At 41.8% G+C, this 12,225-nt stretch overlaps 1 protein-coding gene across 1 annotated transcript in view; it reads right to left on the reverse strand.

Annotated features, from left to right (window-relative positions):
- Window positions 1-11,483, reverse strand: part of RAD52 (RAD52 homolog, DNA repair protein) — a 17,477-nt gene extending 5,994 nt beyond the window's left edge. The window contains exons 1-7 of the mRNA XM_023517129.1: window positions 11,338-11,483; window positions 9,805-9,904; window positions 6,956-7,057; window positions 6,199-6,292; window positions 5,953-6,020; window positions 3,099-3,217; window positions 1,715-1,790 (exon numbers count right to left, since the gene is read on the reverse strand). Coding sequence (XP_023372897.1) covers window positions 1,715-1,790; window positions 3,099-3,217; window positions 5,953-6,020; window positions 6,199-6,292; window positions 6,956-7,057; window positions 9,805-9,904; window positions 11,338-11,342 — 564 coding nt within the window. The 5' untranslated portion in view covers window positions 11,343-11,483. The remainder of the gene's footprint in view (window positions 1-1,714; window positions 1,791-3,098; window positions 3,218-5,952; window positions 6,021-6,198; window positions 6,293-6,955; window positions 7,058-9,804; window positions 9,905-11,337) is intronic.
- Between the last annotated feature and the right edge of the window lie 742 nt (window positions 11,484-12,225).

The raw sequence follows: 12,225 nt of genomic DNA on the forward strand, positions 1-12,225 counted from the left end.
AAAAAAAAAAAAGAAGATGGAAAAGGACATTTCTCCAAAGATGAAATACAAATGGCCTGCAAACATATGAAAAGATGCTGAACATCACTAATCATCAGGAATATGCAAATCAAAACCACAATAAAGTATCACTTTATACCCAATAGGATGATTAGGATGTCTACTACCAAAAACAATGTTTTTAAAAACAGAAAATAACAAGGTTGGCAGGGATACAGAAAAACCTGCATTTTTGTACACCGTTGCTAAGATGATAAAATGGTGTAACTGCTATGGAAATCAGTATAGTAGCTCCTCAAAAAATTAAAAATAGAACTAACATATGATCTAAGCAACCCCGCTTCTAAGTATACTTCCAAAAGACTTGAAAGCCAGGTCTCCATGAATTATTTATACACCCGTGTTCAAAGCAGCATTAGCCAAGAGGAGCAACCCAAATACCCACCAACAAAAGAATGGATGAGTCTTGAGGGCATTAATAGTACGTGAAACCAGCCAGTCACAAAAGACAAAAACTATATGATTCACTTATAGGAGGCACCCAGCATAGTCAAATTCATAGAAACAGAAAAGTAGAATGGTGGTTAGCAGGAGATAGGGAAAAGAAAAAGGAGTTCTTGTTTTATGAGGATAGTTTCATTTCCATAAGATGAAAAATTTCTGGATATTAGTTTCACAACAATGTGAATATCTTAATACTATTCAACCATATATTAAAAATAGTTAAGATGGTCAATTTTATGTTATTTTTTACAGTAAAGAAAACTATATAACATGAAAAACAATTCTTTAAAGAAAAGAATTTTAACAAATGCCAACTGACACAGCTCTATTAGTGGCTCCACAAGAAAAAGAATCCCTCAGGTACAGGACCAAGATGCTGCCCCAGGCAGCAATGCAGCAGGGCCCTCAGAGGGTGCCACTCTCCACCAGGCAGGAGGACACTCTGGAGGCTGACCATCCCAGGACAAGTGTGACCCCACAGGCCCTTGACGAGAGATCCCATTCTCCAAAGGCAAATGCTCAGATCATGAGATAGGTATCGACAGAAACAATGGACATTAGGCTCAGCACCTGTAGCACAGTGGTTACAGTGCCAGCCACTTACACAGAAGGGACAGGTTCAAACCTGGCCTGTGCTAGCTAAACAACAATGACAACTGCAACAAAAAATAGCTGGGTGTTGTAGTGGGCACCTGTAGTCCCAGCTACTTGGGAGGCTGAGGCAAGAGAATCACTTGAGCCCAAGAGTTTAAGGTTGCTGTGAGCTATGATGCCACAGCATGCTACCAAGGGCAACATAGTGAGACTCTGTCTCAAAAACAAAAAAGAAAAGAAATAATGGACATCTAAATTTTAAGGGCACCAGAGCTAAGAAAAAGAAAGAGGGTTGAGCAGGTGAGGTTCTGAGTGTTTCTGACAAATGATGGCAGTGCTGCTGGGGGCTGTGTGGTTCTGAGGTTTCACAGGCCATTCCCAACCACAGGTGCCTATGTATGAGACAATTCTCCAGGATTCAATTTCTTCGTCCATAAAATAATTAGTTCCTCTTAGCTCTAACATTCAAAATCTGATCTGAAATAAACATTCCAGACCCTCTAAATAGCTGAGTCCTCACTTTTCCCTCCATCCTCCAAACACTCAACCTAAGACACAAGAGAACTTGCTGTATTTCTTTCCTGCAAACCATCCCATTCCTCCATTGCTAACGTACCTGGCGTGGAAGCTTATTTAGTGACCTCAAATAGTCTTTGTCCAGGATACAATTTCCAAGTGCATTCCCAAAACTCCTGAGGAGAAGAGAAAAAAAAAGTGAGACAGTGTTGGGAACTGTTACACTCAACATAGTACAACTTGCTTCTCAGTGCAGCCAGGGAAATGGACCCTAATGTGTATTCCATAAATGTCTCCTGAGCCAGGTTCTGAGAATACTGCAGTGAGCACAACAAATCCAAATCCTTGCCCTCAAGGAGAGACAATGCGTATGAAAAAAAAACTAAGGAACTGTTTCCAAAACCCACTAGCTACTTCTTGATGTGTAACAAAAATCCTAGAGATTTATTTTTCCAAGAACTGCTCCAATTTCCAAATAAGAGTGGGCTACACCAGGCACTGTGGTTACATGCCTGTTATCCTAGCACTCTGGGAAGCCAAGGTGGGAGGATTAATCCACTAAAAATGAAAAATTAAGACAAGAAGATAGCTTGAGCCCAAGAGTTTGAGGTTGCTCTGAGCTATGAGGCCAAGGGCACTCTACCAAAGTGGGACTCTGTCTCCAAAAAAAAAAAAAAAAAAGAGTGGGCTACACACAAAGGCACAATTCTCCATGACCAAAGTTCTTTACATGGGATATATGAACTCCCTCAAAAGATGGCAACAGAAAGTTGTAATACACTCTTGTATTTGTATTCTTCTGGTAACTCAGTTCACTTCCGTTCTTCAACATGTATATGTAATTATGTAACTAAGTTAACTATGTTCCATCTGAATACTGGAGACCTGTTGGGGAAGCTGTCCATGCACTCATGTAAAGTTTCCATTTAATTACTGAGGGGGGGGGGAGCAAATACAAAGTAAAGGGTACAGGATTCTACCCCTATTCCCAAAAGTGAAAACCTAAAAAAATACAAAAGAATGGGCGGTACCTGTGGCTCAGTGAGTAGGGCACTGGCCCCATATACCAACCGTGGTGAGTTCAAACCCAGCCAAACTGAAACCAAAAAAAAACAGGGTGTTCTGGTGGGCGCCTGTAGTGCCAGCTACTCGGGAGGCTGAGGCAAGAGAATTGCTTAAGCCCAGGAGTTGGAGGTTGCTGTGAGCTGTGTGATGCCACGGTACTCTACCAAGGGGAACAAAGAGATAGTGAGACTCTGTCTCTACAAAAAAAAAAAAAAAAAGTAAGAAGACAGGGTAGGCACAGACATCGGCAGGAAGGAGGCTTACCTTTTCATGTTATGTAGACTTTTGAACCACGTGAATGTATTAACTTCTTATAAAAACAAAACACAAAACTGCTCTGAAAGAAGAGGTGAAACTAAGGAGGTTGGAAGAGGTGAAACTAAGGAGGTTGGTGAAACTAAGGAGGCCCTGCTGCTCACCTGAGGGCGCGCTTCAGCCCATCGGTCACTGCCTCCTTCCTTGCCTTCTCCAAAGACAAGGCCTTGGACTTGAGGCCCTCACTAACACCATAACCCACATCTTCATGATATGAACCATCCTGGGGGTAAAAAAGGAGTTCAAATTTGAACATGAAAAACTGTAGATATGTTCTCGCTCCCTCCAGCAACAGTTTTCAAACTGGGCATCTGTCACCCAAAAGCACAAAATTCTAAGAGCCAGTAGTCTGGGAACCACCTGTACATGTGCCAGCCCACTTTCACATACAAAGGCGTGTGTCCTAATCCACCTGCAACCTCACTAAGGTGCATTACCCTTAGGTATGAAAACCTCTAGGATACCAAACAAGGCAAACAAGGGGATCATTTGAAATATCATCTAGTAGACACTGATGATCAGATATCAATACTTTCATAAGGTGGTATCCATTTTTTCACTTTCACCAAAAGCTAGGGAGGACCTGACAGAATTGTTAGCTGATAGAGAATCAAATAAAATGTCTGATGATAGCACTCTGTGACTTCTGGAAAATAATTCAGAAAGCACTCAAAGAAACGAGCGATACTATAACAAAATCCTTTCCATTCCCAGCTACTTGCTTATGTGGACAGAGTTTTTCAGTACTGTTAATAAAAATCAGAAGTCAATAATAGAATGCTATATGTTCATTCAAGAAATAATATTCAGGGCAGTGCCTGTGGCTCAGGAAGTAGGGTGCCGGCCCCACATGCTGAGGGTGGTGGGTTCACACCCAACCCTGGCCAAAAAAAAAAGAAATAATATTCATTGGTTGGGTGTGGTGGACACTGGGAGGCCAAGGTGGGTGGATTGTCTGACCTTGAGAGTTCTAGAGCAGCCTGAGCCAGAGCAAGACCTCGTCTCTAAAAATAACCAGGCATTGTGACGGGCACCCGCAGTTTGAGGTTGCTCTGAATTGTGACGCCATGGCACTCTACCCAGAGCGACAAAGTGAGACTCTCTCTCAAAAAAAAAAAAAAAAAAGAAATTCAATTATTAATATATAAACTGAAAACAAAGAAAACATGATCCATCTTATTAAGATACACATTTTCCATAAATTTTAATTCTTTTTTTTAACTATCAAAATTGTGATACATTTATGTTCTCTCAACATAAACACAATTGTCTGATCAATTATGTATTAATAAAATAACTGTGATAACTCAATCCAGAGGAGACCTTTTTTTCCCCCCTCATTTTTAGAGACATTGCTTTTGCTCAGACTGGTCTGGAATTCCTGAGCTCATGTGATCCACCCACCTTGGCCTCCCAGAGGCTTACAGGCATGAGCCACCATGCCTGGCCCAGAAGAGGTCTTTAAACAATTAGAGCTTGAGGTCACTGAAAATTTAACAAAGGGGTGCATGCACACACACAGAAAAGACTAATAATAGTATCAATAAACTTTTAATCATGAATATATACTAGGATAAAAACCAACAGGGAAATAGAATAGATATATATGAGTTAAGATAAAGAAGAAGCAATACAAAATCTCTGATAATAAAGAATTGCTTGCGGCTCCGCACCTGTAACTCAGTGGCTAAGGTGCCAGCTACATACACTGGAGCTGGTGGGTTTGAATCCAGCCAGGCCTGCCAAACAACAATGACAACTACAACCAAAACATAGCCGAGCATTGTGGCAGGCACCTGTAGTCCCAGCTGCTTGGGAGGCTGAGGCAAGAGAATCGCTTAAGCCCAAGAGTTGGAGGTTGCTGTGAGATGTGATGCTATAGTACTCTACTGAGGGCAACATAGTGAGACTCTGTCTCAAAAAAAAAAAAAAAAAATCACTTGCTCATATATTTTTTTCAAATAAATGACAGACTTTAATCCCTGATAGCATTTAGATCCCACTAGTACCTTTAAAAAAGATGTAGCAGATTTAGAACAAGCCCTCAATGTCTTTGACATGTTCTTGGAAACTGACTTTAAGTATAAACAAAACCAATTTCTTTGTATAATCAGCCTTATAACAAATGACATTTGAGGACTTGCTACATATCATTTTGCTTAAAGTTGCAGTTTCCAAACCTACCAACCACATTAAGTGAGGATTTACTGTCAAAAATATAGTATGTTGGCTCAGCGCCTGTGGCTCAAGTGGCTAAGGCACCAGCCACATACACCCAAGGTGGCCAGTTCGAATCCAGCCCGGGCCTGCCAAATAACAATGATGGCTGCAACCAAAAAATAGCCGGGCGTTGTGGCGGGCGCCTGTGGTCCCAGCTACTTGGGAGGCTGAGGCAGGAGACTCACTTGAGCCCAGGAGTTGGAGGTTGCTGTGAGCTGAAATGCCATGGCACTCTACCCAGGGGGACAGCTTGAGGCTCTGTCTCAAAAAATAAATTAATTAATTAAAAATTAAAAAATTATATATATATATATACATATATATATATAGTATGTTAAAAAATTTACCTTTTGCAACTGTTTTCATATATGGTGAAAACTTCTTTTTTTTTTTAAGTGTCAACTTAAAAATATTCAATGGGAGGCTGAGGCAAGAGAAGTGAGTAAGCCTCAGACTTTGAGGTTGCTATGAGCTCTGACGCTACTATGCTCACAAGGGGAACATAGACTGTCTCAAAAAAAAAAAAAAAAAAGTTCAAGAAAATGGTTTTTCAAAATTCTTTCAGAGGGCACGTGAGCAAGCGTATTTGAACACCACCATTCTAAAGAACACTGGCTGAGACATAACACTGGGGCCCAGCTCCAGCTTGGTTGTGCCCTGATCCAGAAACTCCCTACCTCATCCTCTCCTACTACCCACCAATAGTTCCAGGCGGCAGGTCTACTCCATCACCCTCACCTTCAACTGGACCCTCACAAATGCACAGACTCCCACGTAGAACTTGCCATTGTTGAGGTCAACAAAATCTAGGAGTGGAAAAGAGAGTAAGCTGAAGAGGATCCTGACTCTAGGCCTCACCCATGTCGCTCCAGCTGCCAAGTGGACATAGTGAACTTACATCCTCACCCACAAAATTTATCAGAAATGACACAATGCCAAAGCAAGGGGAATGAAACAGTCACCATTGCCAGGAAGCAGACTTACCCACGTTCTGCTGTGTGACTGAGTGTGCCCAGCCATTGTAACCAAACATCTCATTGGCCAGATTAATTACCCTATGACCCTCAATGTAACACACCTAGGAAAAAATAATTTTTAAAGAAAAAGCTATGTTAAAATTCCTTATTATACTTAAATGTGAATCAAAATTTACTTAATTTATTCCTTATCTGTTTCTTTGGCAAAACTGCCCTTAAACATTCCAGGGAAATTCTCAATGAATTTTTTTTCAAAGACTACCAGATGTAGTCAGCAAGAACTAACAGTCTGGGGAGAGGAACTAGACTCAGAGGAGAAAGATAATCACTCATCTAACAGTTTCTAAAACTCACAGATGCCAAAATAGCATAAATCTTAAGGTTGATGTATTTTATGGAAAACCAAAAACACACAGAAGTTAAAATTATAAGCAAATGATGCACAATTATTATGTGTCAATTATAAATTTTTTAAAATTATTTAATTCAAAAAAAAAGAAGCAAATGGCAAAAGGGACATTTTTTTCAAATGGTATAAAACTCCTAAGATGACAGTGGTCCAAGTCTCAAGACAATGCTTGGGCCCCTTCAGATGAGGATGAAGGCTGGACCCATCCCCACCCAGGGGCACTAGGAAACCTCCCCTCCCAGTGAACAGGAGCTTCCGGAATCCATGAGACCTAGAGAGGGAGTTGGTAAGGTCACCTGAGTGGTCTGCTACATACAGAACAGACACCAGTGGTCAGGCGTGGAAGCTGTCCTACCTTCTGGCCTCCTCCAGCCATGCGGCTACTTATGTATTCTGGACCCAGCCTCTGTCTCAGAGCACACTGAATGGCCTGGTACTCCTCTGCTGTGTACTGGCACTACAATCACATGAGGAAAAGTACACTGACATTGCACCATTCCATATATCATTACGTTTCCAACTTTTTGGTCTCAGAAACTTTTTACACTCTTATCCTGGCACTCTGGGAAGCCGAGGCGGACAGATTTCCTGAGCTCATGAGTTTGAGACCAGCTCTGAGGTAGAGTGAGACCTCGTCTCTAAAAACAGCTGGGTGCCTGTAGTCTTTTTTCTTTTTTTTTGAGACAGAGTCTCACTTTATCACCCTCGGTAGAGTGCAGTTGCGTCACAGCTCATAGCAACCTCCAACTCTTGGACTTAAGCGATTCTCTTGCCTCAGCCTCTTGAGTAACTGGGATTACAGGCACCTGCCATAACAACTGGCTATTTTATTGTTGTCGTTTGGCTGGGGCGGGTTTGAACCCGCCACCCTTGGTATATGGGGCCGGCACCCTACGCACTGAGCCACCGGCGATGCCCAAAAGACTTTTTTTTTTTTTTTGAGACAGAGTCTCAAGCTGTCGCCCTGGGTAGAGTACCATGGCATCACAGCTCGCAGCAACCTCCAACTCCTGGGCTTCAGTGATCCTCTTGCCTCACCCTCCCCAGTAGTTGGGACTACGGGCATGCACCATAACACTCATCTAATTTTTCTATTTTTAGTAGAAATGGGGTCTCACTGTTGCTCAGGTTGGTCTCAAACTCTTGAATTCAAGTAATCCTCCTACCTCAGCCTCCTCTTTCAGAGTGCAAGGATTATAGGCATGAGCCACCACATCAGCTACTCTTTACACTCTTAAAAAGTATTGAGGACCCCAAGAGGTTCTGTTTATGTAGGCTGTGTCTGTCGTATTAGGAATTAGAACGGAGAAACTGTTAAAGCACATATTCCGTTAGGCATCAGTGATGATATCACGTTATGCAGTATCTGGAAAACAGCCACTCACACGTGAGAGACTATGAAAAAGGCAAACCTTAGCATTACTATAGAATGGTCTTATATTTTGTTACTATATTATATAATGATCTCATATAATGGCCTTAGCATTATTGACAATCTTAGCATTATAATAAAAATAACTTTAACCTCATGGATTTTGAAAGGTCTTGGGATTCTCCAAGGATCTCAGAACCATATTTTAAGGATCCCCACCTTAAAAACTGCTACCATCCTTATAAAATTTTCTCAAGCCAGGCCAGGTGGTGACTCAGGCCTATAAAACCAGCATTTGAGGAAGAGTGATCACTTGAAACGAGTAGTTTGAGATCAGCCTGAGAAACATAATGAGAGCTCATCTCCATAAAACATTTTTAAAATTAGGTATGGTGCAAGTACCTGTAGTCCCAGCTAAGGCAGGAGGATCACTTGACCCCAGGAGTTCCAGGCTGCACTGAACTATGATGATGCCATTGCACTCTAGCCTGGGTGATAGAATGAGACCCTATCTTCCCCCACACACGCCAAAAATGAAAGAAATAAAGACAGGATAGGAAGTCTTGTTTCCACTTGTTCTCACCAAAGTTTTATACTTTCTTCTCCAGTTCAAGAATTTCTCACCCTGGCTTGGTACCTGTAGCTCAGTGTTTAGGACGCCAGCCACATACGCCAGGGCTGGTGGGATCAAACCAGGCCCAGACCTGCTAAACAACGATAACTACAACCAAAAAATAGCCGGGTGTTGTGGCAGGAACCTGTAGTCCTAGCTACTTGGGAGGCTGAGGCAAGTGAATCGCCTGAGCCTAAGAATTTGAGGTTGCTGTGAGCTATGACACCATGGAACTCTACCAAGGGCAACATAGTAAAATTCTGTCTCAAGAAAAAAAAAGAACTGCTCATCCTATTCATACAAAACTAATCTACTACTTGCTGGGTTACATTTTGTCCCCTTACCCTATTTAAATGAGATGAATACTCACAAATAAATCTCTGGCAAAGACAAAGATACAGTTTGAGTGAACAAGCAAGAAAAACTTTTCTTTTTTTAAAACCTACAGCAATGTCCTGGGTCTTTTATTTACTTATTTACTTTTGCAGGTTTGTTTTTTTTTTTTTGGCAGGGGCTGGGTTTGAACCCCCCACCTCCAGCATATGGGGCGAGCGCCCTACTCCTTTGAGCCACAGGTGCCGCCCCCAAAAACTTTACTACACACAGAATGTCTCTACAAAGAATGACTCCAGTAAAGCATGGAAGTAGAAACCAGAGGAGGACAGGGAGACTTTTCACATACATCTTTCTTTCATTTTGAATTTGATATCATATGAATGTTATCTGTCAAAAAAATAAATTTAGATCCCAATGTAATCCCCAGGAACTTTAGTCTTTAGATGCTAAAGTTCTAAAATGCTCCCAGAGTTCACCAAAGACCATCAAATAACATATCTAAAGAAAAACCAGGCTCCGTGCCTGTGGCTCAAACAGCTAAGGCACCAGCCACAGACACCTGAGCTGGTTGAGTTCGAATCCAGCCCAGGCCCGCCAAACAATGATGGCTGCAACCAAAAAATAGCCAGGCATTGTAGCGGGCACCTGTGATCCCAGATACTTGCGAGGCAAAGGCAGAAGAATTGCTTGAGCCCAGGAGTTGGAGGTTGCTGTGAGCTGTGATGCCACAGCTCTCTACTCAGGGTGATAGCTTAAGGCTCTATCTCAAAAAAAAAGAAAGAAAAACAGAGAGCTTACACATGTATGATAATGCTCTATAGGTCATCTTGTTGTAACTTTTCTCACTTAACTGCATCCTTTCTTAGAAGGAACCACATATTACCTGTCCAAAGCATAATACAGAATTGCCACCAGCAGGATGGCGGTCACGTCCTCCAAAGATTGCGTCCTCATTCCCAGACATGGTTGATTCTGGTTGACCTCTGTACAAATAAAAGGTTAGAAAAAGATCTCAAAGAATGCTAAAGGTAAAAGACAAAAGCCTCTACTATAAAATCAGATAAAGCACTTAGCACGCAATATCTTATGAGTTCCTTAATTTATATAATTCTGAACACTGCTCCAATCAAGCACAAAGTTCCTCAGTGGTTAGCTGTGGCCTGCAAGCTGCCAAAAATCCTTTAGGGTACGGTTCTTTCTTTCTATTAATATTTTTGCTATCGTGGTGGTGCTATTAAATGTGGCTTTTACAATAAGAATATATTACATTTAAATTAAAAAATCAAAGTTACAAAATATTCTTTATGGGAATGCAAATAATCTACTTACTACAGATTAAGCATCCCTAGTCCAAAGTCCAAAATTGGAAACTTTTTGAGCACTGGCATGATGTCACAAGTGGAAAATTCCATACCTCATCTCATTTGATGGGCAGCAGTAAAAACACAGGCCCACAACACCCGTCTATTCAGCCTCCCCAAGGAAACAATAAAATTACCTTCAGGCTTAGTGGGAGGCTACTCTGGGAAGCTGAAGCAGGTGGACTGCTTGAGCTCAGGAGTTCAAGGCTAGCCTGAGGAAGAGCAAGACCCTCATCTCTACTAAAAATAGAAAACTAGCCCAGCATCGTGGTACACGCCTATAGTCCAAGCTACTCAGAGGTTGAGGCAAGAAGATTGCTTGAGCCCAGGAGTTTGAGTTTGCTATGAACCATGACGCCATGGCAAGCTACCCAGGGCAACAGAATGAGATTCTGTCTCAAATATAATAATAAAATAAAAATTCAAAATTTAAATATCTATCCTATGAGGCAGAAGTCAGCAAATTTTCTGAAAAGCATTTTGCTTTTCAGGCTATCTGGTTTCTGTCACGACTACTCAATTCTAGTACCTTAGCATGTACACAGCCACAGACAATACCTAGGTGAACGGCCATGGTTGTGTCCCAATCAGACTTTATTTACAAAAACAGGTGGTAGATTTAAGGCAAAGGCCATTGTGTGCCAGCCTCCACCATAAAGCATGCTGGGAACTCTATTGAATAGTCAGATGTGATCCAATATCTACTCCACCAGTTAAGTTACTCAAATTGAGCAATTTCTTAACTTATCTGTGCTCCAGTTTCTTCATACGCAAAAGGGACCATTAATAAGATCATCCTAAGTTTATTATGTTAAACTGATACAACAATGACAGCATCAGCAAGAATCAGTGGGATCTAAGAGGTTGTTAGATACCAAGATATGTACAAAATCTCAAATGAGTACCCCCATCAGGTTATTTGTTATAATAGAGGGGTATACTTCGTGAATGTACTTAATGTATGCTTAAAAATGGTTAAAATGTTAAATTTTATATTGTGCATACTTTATTACAAGAAAAAAAGGAGGGCACCTTAGCACGATATAAGTCTATACCTCATTCACGCGAAGGCTGACGTGGGCTGGTGACCAGGTCCAGCTTGTAATTGTATCATCTAGGACATGTGGTCTCCAAAGACACTGCAGTTCACAGCTGCCTTGGCCTGGAAGTGACACATCCACTTCCAGTCATCCTACGCTGAAGAGAACTTGACATGAACTTAATCGCAAAGGATGTAGGGAAATACAACAAAGCGTTTGACGATTTGGTGAACACCATCTGCCACAACACATTTTCCCCTGCTCCAATGTGACCCCCAGGAAAGTGGGAGAGTCTATTCTTTTCATCACTGGAGATTAGCACAGCCCCTGGCTCTTAGTAGGGGTCAGCAAGTGAGACTGGTGAGTAACGGCTGTGGGCTAATTGAATGAATGAAGGAAGGAAATACAGAATGCAGGACAAAGTATACTTTTAAATTCTTCAAAACAGGCTGCACGTGGTGGCTCACACCTATAATCCTAACACTCTGGGAGGCCAAGGTGGTGGATCACTTGAGGTCAGAAGTTTGAGACCAGCCTGAGCAAGAGCAAGACTGTGTCTCTAAGATGCTATGACACGCTACCCAGGGCAACAGAGTGAAATTGTCTCACACACAAAAAAAAAATCTTCAAAACTAATTTTATTATAATAAAATTACAATATAATTCTTCCCTTATAATAAAAGGCAAGAATTACATTTCTCACTTAAAAAACAACCTGTTCAGACTCGGCGCCTGTGACTCAAGTGGCTAAGGCACCAGCCACATACATCTAAGGTGGTGGCTTCAAATCCAGCCCGGGCCCGCCAAAACAATGACGGCTGCAACCACAAAATAGCCGGGCGTTGTGGCGGGCGCCTGTGGTCCCAGCTACTTGGGAGGCTGAGGCAGGAGACTCATTTGAGC

The sequence above is a fragment of the Otolemur garnettii genome, unplaced genomic scaffold (assembly GCF_000181295.1).
Source record: "Otolemur garnettii isolate 467f Iridium unplaced genomic scaffold, OtoGar3 scaffold00104, whole genome shotgun sequence".
In the NCBI taxonomy this organism is placed as follows: domain Eukaryota; kingdom Metazoa; phylum Chordata; class Mammalia; order Primates; family Galagidae; genus Otolemur; species Otolemur garnettii.